Below are 23,227 nucleotides of genomic sequence, written 5' to 3' on the forward strand. Positions count from 1 at the left end.
CCATCCATCCATCCATCCATCCATCCAACCATCCATCCATCCATCCAGTTATTAAATAAATATTTATTGAGCATCCTTTATATAAAAATATCCAATTTAGGTATTAAAGAGATACATAGATAAAGCAGCCACAGACATTGAATTCAAGCTTATAACCAAGTACTCGGAAAGTGTCTGGTTATATAGGGATAAACACTTGTGGTAAGTGGTATTTTTAGAAATCATTTTAACTACCCATAAAACTCCTGCAGCAACTTTGATACCTCCTATAGCATGGTGGAAAGCAACAGAGATAAGGATTCCATTTGGCATCATCTTTATTAAGTATTAGAAAGCACAATTTGCATCATGAAAAATAGGTTTACATAGTTTGTGAAAAATATCCCTCTACATTAATAGAAAATAAAAGCTTTTGATTTAACCTAATAAAAACTTCACTGACTTTCCTAAAAGTAGAGAAAGCTTCCCCTCCATACTGAAATGTATTCCCATGATCTTATACTTTCTTTTTCAGCAATCCCAGACTGCTATGATAGACATTCTGCTGGCATCAAAACTGACCATATGGTACCCTGTATCATTGCCTCAGCACTGTCTCTGTCTAGGCACCAACTCAAAAGGGCTAGATATATTTTTTAAAAGCTATCATTGGCTGAGTGCAGTGGTTCACACCTGTAATCCTCGCACTTTGGGCAGCCAAGGCAGGAGTTTGAGGCCAGCCTGGGCAAGATAGTGAGACCCCTGTCTCTGCAGAAACAAAAATTGGCTGAGTGTAGTGGCATGTGCCTGTAGTCTCAGCTACTCAGGGAGGCTGAAGTGGGAGAATCACTTGAGCTCAGGAGTTTGAGGCCCAAGTGCACTACGATCACGCCACTGCACTCCAGCCTGGGCAACAGAGTGAGACTGTCGCAAAAATATAATGATATATAGCAAAGGTACCAGGAGCCAACTTGAAGAAGCTCTCCTTGGCCTAAGATGGGAAAATCTGAGCATCAGAGAGACCAATAACAGCAAAGAATCGAAAACACCACAATACAAAATTGGTGTTCATAATGGTGCTCCAGCCACCTCTCCCCAAAACGTGTCACTGTTGCTAAGATACCTGCTCATCACCCTGAGTGTTGATAAATAAAACTAGCCAGAATCCATGAGGGTGAGTTCTTTTCCATACAGTTCCAATTATTAAATGCAGAAGGAATAATAGAATTAGAAAATCGCTGTCATGAAATACTAGATGCAGGCAATAATCACCACTGGATGCTAAAACCACCAGGGAAACAATGTTGACAGGGAAAATGATAATGGAGGGGACCAAACGAATACCTCCCGAGCCCACTCATCAATTTTAACATTCTCAAAAGTGGGACAAGTGGCTGCTATACACCTCATGATGGGGATGCGACAGGAAGTGTACAGCACCACGTAGGAGGCATTCTTATCTAAAAAAAAGCTGAACCTGAATATGATCAAGCCTCTAGATATAAACTCCAATTTACAGGAAATACAAGTGAAAGAACAAGCTAAGTTACGTACAGGAAACAGCCAAAATTATTTCTCTAACATAGTCGTATTCAAAGTGTGGTTCTTGAACCAGCAGCTTCAGTAGCATCTGGGAAAAACAGAAGACATGCACATTCTTGGGGCCCTACCTCAGACCGACTGAGTCAGAAACTCTGGGGACGGGGCCCAGGTAGCTGTGTTTTCACAAGCCCTCCTAGTGATTTTGATGCATGCCCAAGCTTGAGAACTACGGCTATAAAAGATTCATGAACTTTTTTTTTTGAGACAGTCTCACTCTGTCGCCCAGGCCGGAGTGCAGTGGTGTAATCTCGGCTCACTGCAAGTTCCACCTACTGGGTTCACGCCATTCTCCTGCCTCAGCCTCCCGAGTAGCTGGGACTACAAGCACCCGCCACCACGCCCAGCTAATGTTTTGTATTTTTAGTAGAGATGGGGTTTCACTGTGTTAGCCAGGATGGTCTTGATCTCCTGACCTCGTGAGCCGCCCGCCTTGGCCTCCCAAAGTGCTGGGATTACAGGCGTGAGCCACCACGCCCGGCTGGAAATGGCTTTTAAAAAGGAAAGGAAAGGGAGACTTAGATTACTATAGAGTAAAGGACTTAAGAGACATAAAAATAATAGTGAAAAAATTAAAAAGTATCATAGGGGATTACACCAGCAATATCCTGAAAACTTACTATTATTACTTTTGGAGACAGGTTCTCATTCTGTCGCCCAGGCTGGAGAGCAGTGGTGTGATCTCGGCTCACTGCAACCTCTGCCTCCTGGGTTCAAGTGATTCTCCAGCTTCAACCTCCCAAGTAGCTAGGATTATAGGTGTGCACCACCATGGCTGGCTAATTTTTATATTTTTTCATAGAGATAGGGTTTCTCCATGTTGCCCAGGCTGGTCTTGAACTCCTGAGCTCAAAGCCATCTGCACGCATTGGCCTCCCAAAGTGCTGGGATTACAGGCATGAGCCACCACACCAGCCCTGAAAAATTATTCTAGCCCAATTTAAACATAGTTTCAGGGGTCACTGGCCCTATGGCAAAAGGAATCATTACATTTATTCAAATTTTTAATTCATAAGGAATTAGCAATTTGATTCTTACAGAAATTGGAAAGAGTCATGAATAATGCATCATTTTTTTCTCATATTTTGAACTTTCTTTTGTTATTTCCTTTTCTTCTTTTTTGCAGACAGGGTCTTGCCCCAGGCCGGTCTCAAACTCTAGGGCTCACTTGATCCTCCTACCTCAGCCTCCCAAAGTGTTGGGATTACTGGCTGAACTTTCGTTTTGCTTCTTTGACTCTTACTTTCCCTTTGTCTTCAGCTCTCCAAACAAAACCCTGAGCTATTTAGAAGACTCATCATGAAGAAATGAATAAATTCATTAGAAAATGCTACTTACGTTATGTATATGACAGAAATTAAGAGCTTGAAGTGTTTGCCATAATACACTTTTGATCACTCCATCAGCAACTCTGAGGGAAAAAATAAAAAGGGAAATGAAAACTCACAGGACAGCGTTCCAGAAGCAAGGGTTGGGAACAGAAGTGGAGTGGCGAGGGACTGCCGTGTTCAAGGAACATCACGCAGAGGGATCCTAAAAAAATATTTTAGTGAAAATTGGGCTTTACTATCTTTTTATTATAGTTATGTAATTTCCTTTTGTAATTTGAATTTTTTACATCCACAAAATGATACACACTTATGAAGATTCAAAAAATATAGAAAAGTAAAGGAATAAAATGTGTTGGGTCAAATCTTGCTACCCCAAAATAACGGCTATAACTTCTGGTGGCTGTCTCTTCAGGCATCTCTGTTCCTCTCTCTCCCTGTCTCTCTCTGTACTTTTTTGTTTTGAGACAGGGTCTGGCTCTGTCACCCAGGCTAGAGTGCAGTGGCATGATCTCAGCTCACTGCAACTTCCTCTTTCGGAGCTCAAGACATTCAATTCTCCTGCCTCAGCCTCCCAAGTAGCTGAGAGTACAGGCGCGCACCACCATGCCCAGCTAATTTTTGTATTTTTAGTAGAGATGGGGTTTCGCCATGTTGGCCAGGCTGGTCCTGAACTCCCAATCTCAGATGATCCATCTGCCTCACCCTCCTAGAGTGCTGGGATTACAGGTGTGAGCCACTATGCCCAGCCAGTATTTACTTTTTAACTTTAATTTTAAAATAAACGCATTTGTATGGTTCAAATTTTAAACATATAAAAGTATATACATGAAGTCTCTCTGACACCTGCCTAGCGACCCATTTATTTTCTTCCATTTCACCCCGACCACTTTGAGAAACGTTTTATGCATAGAGGTACAAATACCAACATGTACACATATATTTTCGTGGCTCCAGAGGAGATTATTATATGGCTGTAGCATAATTCACTTAGTCTCCATTGATGAGCAGTTCAGTTCAGCCAATTTTCATTTCTAGAAACTCTTCAATGAATATCTGTAATCATCCATCTTATGATATTTATGCAATTACCTTCTTAAGATAAGTTCTAGAAGTGGGATTTCTGAGACCAATGGTAGGCACCCATTACATTTTGATCCTGCAGGGATGAAATTCAGGTAGACCTGAGACTTGGTTTTGCAGGAAAAAAGGTATACTTGAAAGATAGCTCTTCAATTCATCCAATTCATGTTGGTGGTAGACACTCAAGTTATTTTGTAATAGTTACTTGTCCCTGGTAAGCAGATAGCCCAAAAGGAGGCCAGGGAGAATAAGGATCCCATAAGAATGGGAGGGTGTAAGCTTCTTGTCTCTGGCAGACTCATCACTCTGTATAGAAAATATTGGGAAGTATCATGGGCAGGTGTATTTTCCACTGGGGATTGGGGGTCTGGGAAACTTACTCTGTTTGCGAGTATTCTATTTTATGTAACCATCTCCATGAACTATAGCAATTACATTCTCTCTAACTTTTCTGTTGGTAGCTTTCCATCACTCACATCACTGTCCCATGATGATGCCTTCACATTTACACACTGTCAAACTACCCTTTCTGAGGAAGGTTATACCCATTTTCACTCCCACCAAACATCTGTGCATCAAAGTCCCTGTCTCCTCATTGTCTTGCCAACATTTGGTTTTGCCAATGTTATGTTTGCCAATCTGTGGTTAAAATAAAAAGATGTCTCATTGTGTTTTTTATTTACATTTCACTAATTTTTAGTGATTATTATTTTTCACACCCTTATTGGATACTACATTTCTTCTTTTGTGTAATTCCATTTCATGCGTTTATTGCTTTTTAAATTGGTCTGTTCACTGCTTTCTTACTGATTTACAAAGACTCAATGTACATCACGCTCTGTTATATATGCTGCAAATATTTTTCTCAGTGTTTGTCTTTCAGCCCTGTTGATGGAGATGTGGTTGTTGTCTGTGTATTTTTTAAAAATCTGAAACATAAGGGTTTCTTTTATTAAATGTCAACTATAAGGATTTTCTTAATTTAAAAAAATTATATTATGTAATACCCCAAACATATCCATTATTCAGATTTAATATTTTCTCATATTTGGATACTTAAATCATATATTTAGATCACTTTTTAAAAACTGAACATGTGCAGATGTAGCTGACTTTACAGAACAGTGGGAAGGCCTAGGCATGACTCAGTTATAACACTAGCTACAAGATACCACCGTGTGAGGCTGAAGTATATGCAGAGAAAAGCAAGCAATGTACATGGTATTTTCCTCAGAGTAGTTTCCTGATCTTGTATCACAATTATGGTGATGTGCCCTTGACATCAGTGGCCCAGTGGCAACCCTCTGACTCCAGTTCTCCTCATTATTAATATTGTGAATGTACCTAATTCTCATGATTAAATCCCTTTCCACTTGAAGTGTCTATTTCCAGCACTGAATTCTGATATAACTGTATTCTCCCCACTTCACCTAGAGTCAAACCTGAAACAACATTGTTTACATTTTTAAAATATGAGGCAGGAAGAATAGTATAGCCATTTTGAGCACTGTGAGACAGGTCACTTGAATTCAAATCCCAGATATGCTGCTTCCTTCCTACTTTATAATCTTTTTTTTTTTTTTTTTTTTTTTTGAGATGGAGTCTTGCTCTGTCACCCAGGCTGGAGTGCAGTGGCCCAATCTCAGCTCACTGCAAGCTCTGCCTCCCGGGTTCACACCATTCTCCTGTCTCAGCCTCCTGGGTAGCTGGGACTACAGGTGTCGGTCACCACACCCAGCTAATTTTTTGTATTTTTAGTAGAGACGGTGTTTTACCGTGTTAGCCAGGATGGTCTCGATCTCCTGACCTCGTGATCCACCCTCGGCCTCCCAAAGTGCTGAGATTACAGGTGTGAGCCACTGTACCTGGCCTCTACTTTATAATCTTGAACATACGTTATTTAAGTTCTCTGAACTTACAGTTTTCCTCATGCATAATAACAGAATAATATCTCATAAGTTTATGGAGTAACCTATCCCCTCAATGTCTGGTTTTAACACCCACTTGGGTTCTGGAGATACAGGTCTGAGATCAGATAAGGCCAGTCGATGGGATTGAGACCCCCATACAAAGACGGAAGAGGTGCAGAAGAATAGCAAGAGGCCCCGAGGAGAGAAAGAACTGGGAGTGTGGGGAAGACAGTATGAGGCCAGGTATGAGTGTGGCTGACGCTTGAGTGAAGAAGATGGGAAGACTGGCAGAGACCAGTCCATGAAGGCCCTCAGAGTTCTAGATCTCGATAAGAAATTTGGATTTTATGCTAAATTCAAAACCATTGAAAGAAATCAAGCAAGGAAGTGACATAATATGGAGAATGGATTTCTGGGGGACAACACACATACAGAGAGAGAAATTAGGAGGCTAATTCAATAACCCAAGTGAGATTTGGACACTTAGATTATGGTGGCAGCAGTGAGAGGAAGGGAAATGGATTTCCATCCTTGGGAGGGACTAGCAAGGGTGGAGCACGTGCTCCTACTGACATGGGAACAGAACGCTGGTCTGGTCGGGATCTAAGAGCCTACAGGTGCAGAAGAGTAAGTACAGGAATTGGGAAACGAGGTAGGGGCTAGGATTCAGAAACTGCAAAGCCCCAATTATTAGCCTAAATAACAAGGAATCAAGAATGAAGTAATTTCATAGGAAAGTAATTTCATAGGATGTTAAAGATGCCTTTAACATGAAAGAGGATGTTTAAAGGCATCTCACAGGAAGTGTCACATTCGGTTCAGTTAGCTTCCAAGAAGGCAGATTCCGTCAGGGGCAAAACAACATCCCTGATCGTGCAAAGAGAAGATAGCCATCAAAGAGAACCACAAACCACCACTACAGATCGTGCAAAGAGAAGATAACCATCAAAGAGAATGCACATCCACGCGGTGCTCAGTCCAGAAAGATAGAGTGCTGCAGCACTGTTCAGCCACAGGCAGCCTTTTTCAAAGCATCTTGGAGCAAAATGAACCTCTGGTGAAATCAAATGATGCTCAATGTTTAAATATTATATTTTGGGCAAGTGCAAAACCAAATATTTGACTGGTTCAGAAGTAATTGAGGTTCTTGCCGCTAAAAGTAATACTAAAAGTCGTAATGAAGGCCTTAAAGCAAACATGAGACACCACAGTTCAAGTCCGAATGGGTTAACAAGAAAGGGTAACATGATGGGGGAATTCAGACTGAACTGCTCGGAATATGCTCCTTGAATCACTCAGAGGAAGACCTGATGCTGACATCAGAAGTCACTACCTGGAAGTTTGTTATAAAAACTTAATAGGGGAAGCTTGATTTCATTATTACTATCCAAGATGAATTCAGTCCTTCTCAGTAAATCTTTACTATCCTAGAATAAAATCCAGCCTTGTTACTATGGCCTACCAGGCTGTTAATAACATTTTACTTCCATTTCCCTTCCCAACTTTATCACCTATCACATCGCCAAAGTCACTCCATCCCAGTCCATTATTTTCCGCTGTTCTCTGAACATACCAGGCTTATTTTATCATTTATTTATTTATTGAGACGGAGTTTCACTCTTGTTGCCCAGGCTAGAGTGCAATGGCACAATCTCAACTCACCGCAACCTCTGCCTCACAGGTTCAAGTGATTCTGCTGCCTCAGCCTTCTGAGTAGCTGGGATTACAGGTATGCACCTCCACACCCGGCTAATTTTGTATTTTTAGTAGAGATGGGGTTTCTCCACATTGGTCAGGCTGGTCTCGAACTCCTGACCTCAGGTGATCTGCCTGCCTCGGCCCCCTGAAAGTGTTGGGATTACAGGCGTGAGCCTATAATCCCTGGCCCCCCAGGCTTATTTATAACTTCAATCAGGCTGTTAATAACATTTTACTTCTATTTCTATATTCACTTCTATTTCTACTTCTATTAACAGTTTATTGTTCCTTCTACTCTCTTTCGGTGATGAGTAATTTTCTGTGTTAACTTGACTAGGTTAAGGGATGCCCAGATAGCTGGTAAAACATTATTTCTGCCAGGTGCAGTGACTCGTGCTTGTAATCCCAGCACTTTGGGAGGCTGAGGCAGGAGGATTGCTTGAGCCCAGGAATTTGAGACCAGCCTGAGTAACATGGCAAGACCCCATCTCTAATCAAAGTTTAAAAATTAGCCAGACATAATGGTGAGTGTCTGTGGTCCCAGCTGCTCAGGACGCTCAGGCAAGAGGATTGCTTGAGTTCGGGAGTTTGAAGCTGCAGCAAGCCATGTTCAGGCCACTGCAGAGAGTGAGACAAGTGAATGAGACCTTCTCTCAAAAAAACAAAAAAACCCAAAACATCATTTGTGGGTGTGTCTGTGAGGGTGTTTCTGGAAGGGATTCACATTTGAATCAGTAGACTGAGTAAAGAAGACCCACCCACAATGGTGAGGGTAGGCAGACAGGCATCATCAAACCTGCTGGGGGCCTGGATACAACAAAAAGGTAGAGGAAGGGTTGCTTCTGTCTCCTTGAGCTAGGACATCCGTCGTCTTCTGCCCTTGGATGTGGAAGCTCCTGGCTCTCAGGCCTTTGGACTTTGAAGCTTTCTGTCCTCTTGGGCCTTAGGACTTGGCCTGAATTAGACCATCGGATTTCCTGGTTCTCTGGCTTGCAGATGGCAGATTGCAGAATTTTTCTCCCTCCATAATCACACGAGTCAATACCCATAATAAATCTCCTGTTATCAATACCTCTACGTATCGTATTGGTTTTGTTTCTCTGAAGAACCTTGACTGATACACCTCCTGGGCATTCTCTAACTTCACGCTGTGCTTTATTTTTCTTTCTTTTTTTTTTTTTTTTTTTTTGAGACGGAGTCTCGCTCTGTCACCCAGGCTGGAGTGCTGTGGCCGGATCTCAGCTCACTGCAAGCTCTGCCTCCCGGGTTTATGCCATTCTCCTGCCTCAGCCTCCTGAGTAGCTGAGACTACAGGCGCCCGCCACCTCGCCCGGCTAGTTTTTTGTATTTTTTAGTAGAGACGGGGTTTCACAGGGTTAGCCAGGATGGTCTCGATCTCCTGACCTCGTGATCCGCCTGTCTCGGCCTCCCAAAGTGCTGGGATTACAGGCTTGAGCCACCGCGCCCGGCCTGTGCTTTATTTTTCTTCAAAGACTCATAACGCTTCTTTATTGCTGGACTACATCAGAATGTAAATTGCACAAGGCAAGGACTTTTTCTTGTCCATTATTATAGCCCCAGCACCTAGAACAGGACCTGGTACCTAATAGGAGCTCAATTAATCTTGTTTCTCTGGCACTCCCCAGAAATTTTATAAACTAAAACCTTGCGACAACTGTCTTTCTCTTTAAACTAGCTAGAGTGAATTCTGTTGTTGAATCCTGACCAATTCAGGACATGGTACCAGAAGCGGATGTGGGAAACAATCCAAGGCTGTGAGAATCTAGGATTGGGTATCTAATGTAATGGGGTCTGAAGGGCAGCATCTAATTACCATTAATGGCGGGGATGCTGGCAGATGGCCACCCAGTAATGAAACAGGTATTTATTTATTTATATAATTTTTTTTTTTTTTTTGAGACAAAGTCTCGCTCTGTCACTCAGGCTGTAGTGCAATGGCGTGATCTTGGCTCACTGCAACCTCCACATCCTGGGTTGAAGCAATTCTCCTGCCTCAGCCACCTGAGTAGACGGGACTACAGGTGCCTGCCACCATACCTGGCTAATTTTTTGTATTTTAGTAGAAATGGGATTTCACTCTGTTGCCTAGAGTAGTCTTGAACTCCTGACCTCAAGCAATCTGTCTGCCTCGGCCCCCCAGAGTGCTAGGATTACAGGTATGAGCCACTGTGCTCGGCCTGAAAAGGGAATTTAAATAGTCACCTGTGGCCATCTGGAATAAAATGCTTATTCAAGGCAAAGCTTTGGTGAACTGAGTGTGATAGAACAATATGGGGAATATAGGTAATAACAGATATGTGAGGTGGTCTGGCTGCTTCTAATTTCACTGGAGAAATTAAAGAAAAACAGCACAGGTTCAGAGCTTTAATATCTTGGTTCAAGGCACAGATAGGACATCAGGCATTTTGATATTTACCCTACAAGAACCCCTTACTTCTTGTTTCTATAGGACCCACTTTACAGATCCACTGGGACTACCATGAGATTGCTAAAAAACTGACACACACAATAACCCTGCAGGGTGCTCAGTGACAACAAAGACTGAATTTATGTGAGGGTAGTTAGTTTCTCAGTTAATGAGATGAGAAGGAGAAACTGTCCAGGAATTGGAATGTGACACTTGAAAGTATTCATGTAACTAAGAGCACCCTAACTTCCTCCCAAATTTTTCTTCTTATAGGAAGTAGCCCCCAAACTTGTACAATGAGGCTGCTTCTGACTTGCTGCAGACTCTCAGATCTCACCTGAGGCAGGTGCCTTGTGTGGGGATGTCCACTCTCTTCAAGCCTCCTCTCCCCACCTCCCCTCAGGGTCTCCAAACCTTAACTAAAGTCAGATCCCAGCATGACTCAGGGGGCCTATAACAAAGTGAAACAGAGGAAGAGGAGATTTACATAGTGAAAAGAACTACAAAATTTTGCTGATTTATAACGGGGAATGTATGAAGAAATGGATTTCACGGGTGTTGGACCAGAGGGGAAGAAATATGACTTTAGATTGGGCTGATTATAACAATATGGGCACAACTTATTCGAGATTCTGGTTTTTTTCCCCCCTTTTTTCTGAGATGGAGTTTCGCTCTGTCACCCAGGTTGGAGTGAAGTGGCATGGTTTTGGCTCACTGCAACCTCCGCCTCCCAGGTTCAAGCAATTCTCCCGTCTCAGCCTCTCGAGTAGCTGGGATTACAGGCACCTGCCACCACACCCGGCTACTTTTTTTGTATTTTTAGTAGACACAGGGTTCCACCATGTTGGCCAGGCTGATCTCAAACTCCTGACCTCAAGTGATCTGTCTCCCTCAGCCTCCCAAAGTGCTGGGATTACAGGTGTGAACCACCACACCTGGCTCCAGATTCTGATTTCAGCAGACCACCCGGGGCATCCAGGAATGATTCTAGTTAGTTGCTGAACTGGTTGACTGAGCCTGGACTAAATGGTTGCCTATGCCAAAGGAAGTTAAGACACCAGAAATTCATTAATAAAATGAGGGAGAAGGAACTCAGAGACTGGAGGAGACAGAAACGTTGAAGAGAATTTATCATAGACAACATGCTCATCGAGTACCCAACTATGTCTCCCCATAGCATTTAATGGTAATGCTAATCTATGCTTTTCTCCAGATCTGCAGCATTGCTTTCAGTTTTCTATTTTGGTAAAAAGCAACATGCCAGACACTTCTACTAGGCTCTTCCACCATAACAGCCTTCATTCCTTAGATCGGAGAGCCACCTCACTTCTGTTCCTGTTGTTGGTGTATTTATTTCAGCAACTCACTTAGGAAATGGGAAAATATTCACCAGGATGGATCTGTGGACCCACTGGGGCAACCATGAAATGGATTTGAGTCAAAATTCATTTGCCACCTGACTGTCATTAAGCTCCCCATTCCCCCAAAACTGGTAAACCACAGTGGTTTTCAAGGTCACTGGTCACTGGCTTTACTTTACGGAATCTCGCTCTTGTCGTCCAGGCTGGAGTGCAGTGGTGCAATCTCAGCTCACTGCAACCTCCACCTCCCGGGTTCAAACAATTCTCCCGTCTCAGCCTCCTGAGTAGCTGGGACTACAGGGTCCCACTACCATGCCCAGCTAATTTTTGTATTTTCATAGAGATGGGGTTTCACCATGTTGGTCAGGCTGGTCTTGAACTTCTGACCTCAGGTGATCCACCCGCCTCAGCCTCCCAAAGTGCTGGGATTACAGATGTGAGCCACCGTGCCTAGTCAATAATGTATTTCTTAATACTCCTGATTCAATGTCAACTTTCCACCAAGCCACACCCATAACCTTATGGTAAATTTCTTTCTTTCTTTTTTTTTTTTGAGACGGAGTCTTGCTCTGCCCCCAGGCTGGAGTGCAGTGGCGCGATCTCGGCTCACTGCAAGCTCCGCCTCCCGGGTTCTCGCCATTCTCCTGTTTCAGCCTCCGGAGTAGCTGGGACTACAGGCGCCCGCCGATACGCCCGGCTAATTTTTTTGTATTTTTAGTAGATATGGGGTTTCACCGTGTAAGCCAGGATGGTCTCCATCTCCTGACCTTGTGATCCGCCCACCTCAGCCTCCCAAAGTGCTGGGATTACAGGCGTGAGCCACCGCGCCCAGCCCACCTTATGGTAAATTTCTATGCTCAATTAACTGATAAAGAAATCCAAGTTTAATTTACCAGTGTACCTCATGTGTTGTCACCAGTCAGAAATGGACAGCTACAGTTTTATAAACCCATGTAGTAGTTGTAACACTATAATAATCTATAATTGTTCCCTTGTAATCTGATTCTTCATCAACTTTAAACTTCTTTTTTTTTTTGATGGAGTTTTGTTCTTGTTGCCCAGGCTGGAGTGCAGTGATCTCGGCTCACTGCAAGCTCTGCCTCCCAGGTTCAAGCGATTCTCCTGCCTCAGCCTCCCAAGTAGTTGGGATTATAGGCACCCACCACCACACCTGGCTAATTTTTGTATTTTTAGTAGAGACGGGGTTTCACCATGTTGGTCAGGCTGGTCTAGAACTCCTGACCTCAGATGATTCACCTGCCTTGGCCTCCCAAAGTGCTAGGATTACAGCTGTGAGCCACTGCACCAGCCAGATTTTAAACTTCTTGATGGCAGGATTATTCTATCATGTGTAGCGCAATAGCAGTTTAGGGAAATCCTCCCTGTTGACAGGACTGATACTTCCTATCACTATCCCATTTAACTTACTTTGGGGCTTTGTAGAAAAAAAAAAAAAGAATCTTAGAGAATGAGAATAGATTATCACTTTAATCAGATGATGCCAATTGTAGCCACTCTTATACATACAGTTTCTCTACTGGAGCAAATCCAATACAGCCTCACTACTTTGGATGCATCTATTGATGTAACAAATGCTTTTTTCTTTATCCAGTAAGTAGAGAAGCTTTCATCTGACAGGGAAAGCAGTACACTTTCACCACCTTACTTCACTGTGACAAAAACTCCCTTTTTCTTTTTCTTTTCTTTTTTTTTAGACGGAGTCTCGCTCTGTTGCCCAGGCTGGAGTGCAGTGGCGTGATCCTGGCTCACTGCAACCTCCACCTCCCATATTGAAGCAATTCTCCTGCCTCAGCCTCATGAGTAGCTGGGACTATAGGGACTATAAGGGCACACCACCACGCCTAGCTCATTTTTGGGTATTTTTAGTAGAGATGTAGTTTTACCATGTTGGCCAGGCTGCTCTTGAACTCCTGACTTCAGATGATCTGCCTGCCTTGGCCTCCCAAAGTGCTGAAATTACAGGTGTGAGCCATCGTGTCCAGCCCAACTCTTTTTTTTTTTTTTTTTTTTTTTTTTTTTTTTTGAGACAGAGTTCCAGTCTGTTGCCCAGGCTGGAGTGCAGTGGTGCAATATCGACTCACTGCAATCTCTGCCTCTCGGGTTCAAGCGCTTCTCCTGCCTCAGCCTCCTAAGTAGCTGGGACTACAGGTGCATACCACCACACCTGGCTAATTTTGTATTTTTAGTAGAGATGGGGATTTCACCATGTTGGCCAGGCTGGTCTTGAACTCCTGACCTCAGGTGATCTGCCCTCCTTGGCCTCCCAAAGTGCTGGGATTACAGGCATGAGCCACTGCGCCTGGCCCAATTTTTTATGCTATAATTTAGTCATTGGGTCCCTTCATTATCTCACCATCCCATGGCTCAATCCACATTCACTACAGAGATGATCTTTTTTTTTTTTTCTTTTTTTGGGACAGAGTCTTTCTCTGTCACCCAGTCTGGAGTGCAGTGGTGCGATCTTGGCTTACTGCAAGCTCCATCTCCCGGGTTCACGTCATTCTCCTGCCTCAGCCTCCTGAGTAGCTGGGACTACAGGCGCCCGCCACCACGCCCGGCTAATTTTTTTGTGTTTTTTAGTACATACAGGGTTTCACCGTGTAAGCCAGGATGCTCTCGATCTCCTGACCTCGTGGTCCGCCCATCTTGGCCTCCCAAAGTGCTGGGATTACAGGCGTGAGCCACCGCGCCCGGCCACATTGATCTTATGCCCACACACCAGTTATTTCTCCTACACATTTCCCTCAATAAACAATAGTCCAAGAGGCTTGGTATGTACACTAGCTGGTTGTTTATCTCTGTTTGGTATTCACTGGACTTAGGCCTTTACAAATACTCTCTTGCCTATTATTTAAGTAGATTTTAGGAAAGGAGTACAAGTAGATGAATGCTTTAAATTAATCATTGTTATCTAGAAGTACCCAGCATTTCATAAAAGAGAAGCATATTCTAGATTGTTCCTATTTGCATTACTCCATGTATAATAGATTGAAGTCTCAGGGCTGACCCAAAGCACTACTGAACACTAGCAGTGCTAAGCACATTTGTAAAACTTAAAAGTGCAAAGTGGGATGGTTCAGAGGTCCTTGGCACTGCAAAACATATTCAACAGAGGAGTTGCTTGACCATGACTTGCTCTTTCTTGTGTCTGTGCATTCTTCCAGGGGTGTCCATCTGGCCAACTCCTCTTCCTTTTCAAAACCCAAATGCTGCCTTCTCTACAGAATCTCCCTCACTTCCCGGGGTCAATAGATGTTGGAGTTGCTGCTCTTGTGCATCCCTTGCAACAGCATTAACCCAATCAACGTAAGCATTTGTAGTTATTACTTTCAATATCTGTCTCTTCATTACATTTTAAGCTTCTTGAGGGCAGGATTGTGCCATTATAACTGTATCCTCTGCACCAGTGTAAAATGCTCCATGAAATATTTTTTGAGCAAAAGAATGCTAGGCATGAGGAAGCCATTAAGATCAATGAGACATGAAGTATGCCCTCAAAAAACTTACATTCTAGTGAGAGAGAGTTTGCACATAAAAACATGTACAGTAGTAAGTACCAAGTACCATAACAGGGATGAAAATAAAATTCCATAGGGATTCAAAGGAAGGAAGCAATTCCATCCAGATGAAGGAAACTTAGACATGTTACAAACATCTAGGATTTCACATTTTAAAGATTATGATAGGCCAGGTGCAGGAGCTCACGCCTGTAATCCCAGCCCTTTAGGAGGCCAAGGCGGGTGGATCACCTGAGGTCAGGAGTTCGAGACCAGCCTGGCCAACATGGCGAAACCCTGTCTCTACTAAAAATACAAAAATTAGCCAGGTGTGGTAGCGAGTCCCTGTAGTCCCAGCTATTTGGGAGGCTGGGGTGGGAGGACTGCTTGAGCCAGGAGGTAGAGCCTGCAGTGAGCCGAGAGTGCCCCACTGCACTCCAGCCTGGCGACAGTGTGAGACTGTGTCTCAAAATAAATAAATAAATAAATAAATAAAGATTATGATAAAGACAGTGAAGGTGAAAAAGGCTAGAACCTTCTAGATTAAAATGAGAAGAACATGAGCTAAGTCTACAGACAGGAAAGCTTAGGATACAAGTAGGGAAGAGAAAGATGTTCAGTTCAATCAAACTGGTGTATGCATTGAATGTTTTATAACAGTCTCAGGGCCTTGAACAATACATGAAGTAAGCATACATTTCTAACTTCATGAAAATGTATGTTAATTTATAAATTAATTTATAGAATGGCTGAATATATCAGTCTTCTAAGTCAACCTAAAACATCCTATTTAGTGCAGAATAAAATTGGTCTATGAATTAACATACCATTTTAATTGTCTTTACTTTATATTAATTTTATTTTAAAAGTAATATATATATGCATTCACAGAATATTGAGAAAACTCCAATTTTTAATTATACTTAACATTCTAGTATGTTATCTCATTTTTTCATATATCATCCCAGGAACATTTCCTCAGGACATGAACTATTGTTCTGAAGCATGCTCTCTAATGGACTGGCTGCATATTGTACTATTGTATGGATGGATATACTAAAATGCCTGTAATCAATTCTTTACTACTGGAAAATTAGGGGGGTCCAATATTTTTGTTATAAATAATAAAGTATTGAACATTCATATGCATAACTTTTTGCCCTGATCTGATTATTTTCTTACTATAAATTTCTCTAAATGGAATCTCTTGATCAAAGGATGAAAAGTTAAATTTTTTTCATATATATTGCTAAATTGCCCTCTTAATGGCACTCTCTCCAGCCATGAATGAGGAGGTCTGATTCCCTGACTGTTGATAAGACCGAGTATAATAAATTTTGAAAAATCTTTGCCAAATGTAATAGATGAGAAACGGTACCTTGCTAAAAAGTTTTGAATTTCCTTGATTAATAGGGAAGGATAAGCATGTTTTCTTAGGTGTACTGGTCATTTCCTTCTCTCCCTCTCTTTTTGTTTTTTGAAGACTTCTGTCTTCAGTGAGATGGGGTCTTACTCTGTTACCCAGGTTAGAATGCAGTGGCGTGATCTCTGCTCACTGCAGCCTCCACTTCTTGAGCTCAAGTGATCTTCCCACCTCAGCCTCCCAACTAGCTAGGACGAGAGGCTATGATAATTTTTGTAGTTTTTGTAGAGATGGGTGTCGCCATGTTGGCCAGGCTGGTCTTGAACTCCCGAGCTCAACTGATCCACCCGCCTCAGCCTCCCAAAGGGCTGGGATTACAGGCATGAGCCACTGCACCCAGCCTCCTTCTCTTTTTTAATGATTTGCTTTCCACATTCACTGGAAGGTAAGGTGAGGCTTCTTTTCTGTGTGTGCTTTGTTCAATGCTGTAGCCTTAGCACTGGCTGGGTGCAGTCTACATTTATGAAAGATTTTTTTGAATGAATATATTTATTAATTGGATGTCAACCTTTTAAAAAATGTTATTTGTAAAATCTGCATAGGTAGATATAAAATTTATTAATTCTGGCAAACAGTTTACCCAATATCTCATTTCTTTTTTAGTTTTGTTGATGGTACTTTTTTGTCAAAGGGAGTCTCTCAAACTACTGTGATTTAACATTTGACAGTTAAAAGTCTCTTTTTTCTCAATTTAGTCTTTTTCAAGTTTCAAAAAAACCTTTTGGTATTCTGATTAGAATTTTGTTTAATAAATAAACTGTAGAGGCAATATTTTTATAATCATGAATATTTCTATCTAGAAACATATGTTCATTTAAATAAAATCCTTATGTACCTCAGTTTTGTAGCTGTCTTCATGTAGAGTCAGAACAACTCTTTATCTTTATTCCTAAACTTTTGTTGTTGTTAATATTTGAATGGGATCCTTCTCCACTAGTTTTTTTTTTTTTTTTTTTTGAGACAGGGTCTCGCTCTGTCATCCAGGCGGGAGTGCAGCGGTGTGATCTCAGCTCACTGCAACCTCCGCCTCCTGGGTTCAAGCAATCCTCATACCTCAGCCTCCCGACTAGCTGGTACTACAGGCACCCGCCACCATAACTAGGTAATTTTTATATTTTTAGTAGAGACAGGGGTTCACCGTGTTGGCCAGGCTGATCTCAAACTCGTGAGTTCAAGTGATCCACCTGCCTTGGCCTCCCAAAGTGCTGGGATTACAGGCACGAGACACTGCACCCAGCCATTCTCTGTTAGATTTTCTGAAGTGCTGTTTGATACAAAGGCTGTTAGTTTTTGCATGTGGAATTTGTAGTGTTATAGGGGTCACTGTACTGAATTCTATTGGTTTTAATAACTCTTTAGGTGGTTCTCTTAGAGTTTGTAGATCAGTAATATCTTACAAATAATGACAATTTTATTTCATTTCCAAAAGCTATGTTTTATTTGCTTTTCTTATTACATTACATTGGCTAGAGTTCTCAGAACAACGTTACATTATAGTGGTGACAGCTGACATCCTTGTCTTGTTTCCTCACTTTAATGAAAGTTCTTCTAGTTTTACCATTGAGTATAAAATTGGCAGTTGATTTGAAGAGAGGTGTGTGTGCCAACACTTTGGGAAGCAGAGGCAGGTGGATCATGAGGTCAGGAGCTCAAGACCAGCCTGGCCAAGATGGTGAAACCCCATCTCTAGTAAAAATACAAAAATGAGCCGGGTGTGGTGGCAGGCGCCTGTAATCCTAGCTACTCGGGAGGCTGAGGCAGAGAATTGCTTGAACCCAGGAGGTGGAGTTTGCAGTGAGCGGAGATTGTGCCATTGCACTCTAGTCTGGGCAACAGAGTGAGATTCCATCTCAAAAAAAAAAAAAAAGAAAAGAAAAGAAAAATGAAACTCTTCTTTTAACCCTAGATGCAAGGGATTTTAAAAAAATCATTAGGAAAGGATGTTGAGTTTATTGACATTTCAAATTTTCAAATTTATCAATTATATGTATTTTTTATCCTTTAACTTGTTAGTGAATTACATTAATAGGTTTCCTAGTATCAAACCATGGTTCATTCCTTGAATTGAGATAATCCAATATGCAATTCAGCCTCAAATTCATTTTTATTTTATATCTGCAGTAGGTTTTTCTTCCTAATTATAACTCCTATAGGTAAATCATTGTTTGCCTTTTGAAGACATCCTAACTGAGACTGGATGGGGTAGCCAGATGCATTTGGGTAGAGAGGGGAGTTGTGGCTGGGATTTGAAATCTGCCATGGTTAATTCCACAGAAAATGAAACTGAGAACTGGCTGTACGGAATTTCAGTTTCCAGATTACTTACCCATTTGGGTTTCTTTCCAGCTCATTTAAAAGTGTATGATCACAGTATTCAAAAACTAAATGCGTTTTCCTTCTTCTCTGGAACACCTCGATGAGATTCACAATATTTGGATGTTTTAATTGCTGTGAAAGAATTGAAATGCAAGGTTAAGTGCTCTGTTACTAGTAAAAGCGTCTCCCCAGACCCCTTAAAGAAACTTTAAGTTGGAAGAAATTTAGTAATCCCAGCACTTTGGGAGGCTGAGATGGGCGGATCACGAGGTCAGGAGATCGAGACCATCCTGGCTAACACAGTGAAACCCCGTCTCTACTAAAAAATACAAAAAGCTAGCCGGGCGAGGTGGCAGGCGCCTGTAGTCCCAGCTACTTGGGAGGCTGAGGCAGGAGAATGGCGTAAACCCGGGAGGCGGGGCTTGCAGTGAGCTGAGATCCGGCCACTGCACTCCAGCTCGGGCGACAGAGCAAGACTCCGTCTCAAAAAAAAAAAAAAAAAAAAAAAAAAAGATTCATCCAATGTACCTATAATAAGTGGTAACAAAACTGCTTGAATCTCTCTGGTGATAGCAAGTAAAGTATGTAACTTAAAATACTGCACTAAAACAAAAAACACTTTATATATTTTATGGAAATTCTATATATTCAAGTCATAAAATAACCTGAGTAGAAAATTGAGGAAATGAAATTATTGAGTAAGGACTATAAAAATCATCAATACCCACTCAGCTTACATATTGCCATGGATTTTATGGATTTAAATCCAGTCTGGATTCTAGTGTTGGCTCCCAGTAATACTAGTTCTTAACCACCAGATTGGAATAAACTGTCTCTTCTAGAAGTCCCCACAATTAGTCTGTGTTTTAAATTTACTTATTATATTTTCAGTATTGTTCTTTGATTCTGTTGTTCTCTCTTATGCACAGATATTTTGTGTGTTAAATTCTATTCCCAAACTGAAGCATTTTACGACACAGCCTCTGTTTAATATTGTAAACCTAAGGGAAAATGCTGATTAGGTAGGATAGACTATCACTACAGAGATTATAAAATTTTATCCTCCAAACTAGGCTAATGGGTAGAAGCCAGGACTATCCTAGGTAAACCAGCACATGTGGTCACTTTGCCTGTAACTAGGGTGACCACATAATTTAGCATACGCACCAGGACAATTTTTTTTTCTTCGCTCTATCGCCCAGGCTGAAGTGCAGTGGTGCCATCTCAGCTCACTGCAACCTCTGCCTCCTGGGTTCAAGTGATGCTCATGCCTCAGCCTTCGCAGTAGCTGGGATTACAGGTGCGTGCTACCATGCCTGGCTAATTTTCATATTTTTAGTAGAGATGGGGTTTCACCGTGTTGGACAGGCTAGTCTCAAACTCCTGACCTCAAGTGATCCATCTGCCTCAGCTTTCCAAAGTGCTGGGATTACAGGTGTGAGTCACTGGGCCTGGCCACACCAGGACACTTTGGAAAGGAGATGTGAACCAGGCAGGACACTGGGACAAAAACTATAAAGCAGAACTGTCTTGGGCAAATTAGGATACATGATCACTCTTATTCCTAACCCATCTTCCCTGTTGTTTTCCCAGTGTAGTAGACAAATCAACTTTCCACACTCTACCATTTACCCAGAAAGATATAGAGAGAGAACACAGCATTTTGTATGTAGCAGAAGCTTAACAAACAGCAGGCCCAGTAGAAAGTTTTAGGTACAGAGACTTACGATGCATGCCTCTACCTCAGTATCTATTAACATAAGCATGGCTTGACCAAAACAAATGTCACCCTAAAACTGTGTGCCTTCTGCCAACAGCATTGGAAAAGAGAATCTATTATACATTAAAAATATGCCCAGGCTGAGGCAGGACGATTGCGTGAGCCTAGGAGTTCGAGATCAGCCTAAGCAACATACTGAGACCCCCATCTCTCTAACGGAAAAAAAAAGAAAAGCTCAAAGCACCAAACCAATTTGTTTTCTATATGCTCCACTACCTAAAACAGCAGAAAGGCAAAGAGTGGAGGAGACTAGGTCATCTAAAAATCCAGTGGCTTTGTGCTGCTGTAAAACCACAGCATGGAAGCAAAGCAGGGTCTCTACTAGGGGAGTAAAAGATTTACAGATGCTACAGCTTGATGCAATGTCCAGGTTAAACCTGGTCCAATCTCCTGTCTTTGGGTAGGTCAGCAATTTATATCTCCTTTGCAAATGAAGTTAACCTAGCCCAGGAAAACAGTAACTTGACTAAAGAAAAACAGGTAGTAATGAGAGAGAGGCAAACACAATTTAAATAACAGGACTATGTGAGGAAAGTAAGGTCGATTGATCACAGAAGGAGCTGTTCAGGGCATACATGGACACAACATACCAAAAGCAGAAAGATGGACATTCTGACATTCTGAGGGCCTTCATCAGAGACCAAGCTGAGTAGTAATCAGGCTACTTTTGACCTTAGAGCCTCATTCTCAAGTTGGGGCACTTGTAATGCAGAAGGTACCACCTGAGCATTAACTTGATCTGAAGACTTGGGAGGGAGAGGCTGACAGGTAAAAGCATTATTTTTATTAGAAAGCCACACTGCCCTGTTCAGACCCGCCCTGCAGCTTAGCTCAGTGAGGGTGCCAGAGCTGGCGAGCTGACCAGCGCGCCCTCTGCTGGCCGAGAGGTAATAGTGAACTTTTTTTAAAAATCATGATGGATGTGTTCCTGAAGACTCTATGTATCAAGTTGTATTTCAAACAAAACCCTAGTATGTATTAGTTGAGGAAATCTGTGGGAAATAATATTTGAAAATGAGAGATAATATGATAATTATTAGTTATAATTATTATCCCCCCCTTACAAACTGAATTTCTGGGGATTTTCTAAAAATAGACGACATGTCAAAAATGAAGGTTGCCTGTATATCCTTGAAATCACAGGGTCTTGTTACGTAATGTGTAGCCCACAAACCAGCAGCTTCCGCACTCAGAAATGCAGAATCTCGGGCCCACCCCAGACCTCCCAACTCAGAATCTGCATTTCAACAAGGTCCCCGGGGACTCCAACGCATTATTAACATTTGAGAAGTGCTGCCCCAGACCTCCGTTTCCTCTGTGGAAAATACGGGTGTTGGATAAGAAGCATGTCTAAGGTCGCTTATAGTTCTAAAAGTGTAAGATTTTTAGCGTAAGAAAAAATTTACATTGAGAACTTAAGAATCTTACATGTCAAATCTTATCAGAGTGAAAACAATTATAACAAAAACCTTGATGTAAAAAATGTATACATCACTGGGGGTGATACTCAGCATGTCTAATAACCTGGGGTGCAGTGCAGGCAGGAACCAATGAATGTCAATGCCTACCAGGGCATTGGTGCGGTCCTGCGGGACTGACTCTCTGTGCCAGGAGGTGCTCTTTCAGTTGCTGGTTGGTAGGGGAAGTATTTGGAGGGACATCCAGAGGAGGGACGAGGTTGGGGGCAAGTGTAAACACTGGGGTGAGTGGACTTAGGATATTTATTAACAAGAATAAAAGTTCTTTTCAATATAACAATCTGTAGCTGCATTCATACACATCAGACAAAATCAGAGTGGCCAAAGTCCAAAGTGATAATCAACTTATTACCCAAAGGTGCTGATACAAAGGAATTTAAGTCCAATGGGGAAAAATAACTTTAAAATTCTTTATAATTTTAGTATGCATATTTCACTCAATACCATGATATTTTACATATATATAAAGTTAACTGGCCGGGCGCGGTGGCTCAAGCCTGTAATCCCAGCACTTTGGGAGGCCGAGACGGGCGGATCATGAGATCAGGAGATCGAGACCATCCTGGCTAACACGGTGAAACCCCGTCTCTACTAAAAAAAAAGTACAAAAAACTAGCCGGGTGAGGTGGTGGGCGCCTGTAGTCCCAGCTACTCCGGAGGCTGAGGCAGGAGAATGGCGTGAACCCGGGAGGCGGAGCTTGCAGTGAGCTGAGATCCGGCCACTGCACTCCAGCCCAGGAGACACAGCAAGACTCCGTCTCAAAAAAAAAAAAAAAGTTAACTTACCTTCAACATATGTATTTCTCTCAGTGCTATTTTCTTAACAACAGGATCATCTTCAGAGTCCACAAATTTTTTAATAGCTACTACTTGTCCAGAGGTTTTGTTTCTGCATTTGAATACAACCCCATAAGAGCCTTCTCCAATTTTAGCTAATTTTTCATACTTCCGCATTACAGCCGAAGTGACTTAAATTAGTACTGTTAGCGATTGACTTGCAGTACAATGTTACACCTGGAAAATAAGGTAGACTTGCCTTCATCAAGCTATAAAAGACAATGTTCTCACAGGTTATATACAACCAATTTGCCCAGATGCCAAAGGTTTATTTTCATCAGTTAATTGGAAATCCACTTAAAAATATTTGGATATTATTTTCTTAGTGTAGTCCTCTGCAGTTCTTCCACCCATCAAAAGATTTCATATGCTATTTCTGACAATTGTTCTATGTTGAACTCAGTTGAATTAAAAGAATTTGTGGAAAAGAAACTTATCCCATCTATTGTTTTCATTATCCTCAAATAAATAACCGAAATATAATGCTGT

The 23,227-nt window shown here is 42.0% G+C and overlaps 1 protein-coding gene across 2 annotated transcripts in view; it reads right to left on the bottom strand.

Annotated features, from left to right (window-relative positions):
* Window positions 1–22,923, bottom strand: part of CDKL4 (cyclin dependent kinase like 4) — a 55,834-nt gene extending 32,911 nt beyond the window's left edge. The window contains exons 1-3 of one of the 2 annotated variants that reach the window (XM_023216409.1): window positions 22,688–22,923; window positions 18,654–18,775; window positions 2,917–2,989 (exon numbers count right to left, since the gene is read on the bottom strand). In XM_023216409.1, coding sequence (XP_023072177.1) covers window positions 2,917–2,989; window positions 18,654–18,775; window positions 22,688–22,855 — 363 coding nt within the window. In that variant the 5' untranslated portion in view covers window positions 22,856–22,923. The remainder of the gene's footprint in view (window positions 1–2,916; window positions 2,990–18,653; window positions 18,776–22,687) is intronic. The other variant, XM_023216410.1, reaches the window with a different exon arrangement.
* Between the last annotated feature and the right edge of the window lie 304 nt (window positions 22,924–23,227).

This window comes from Piliocolobus tephrosceles, chromosome 15, assembly GCF_002776525.5.
Source record: "Piliocolobus tephrosceles isolate RC106 chromosome 15, ASM277652v3, whole genome shotgun sequence".
Classification (NCBI taxonomy): Eukaryota; Metazoa; Chordata; class Mammalia; order Primates; family Cercopithecidae; genus Piliocolobus; species Piliocolobus tephrosceles.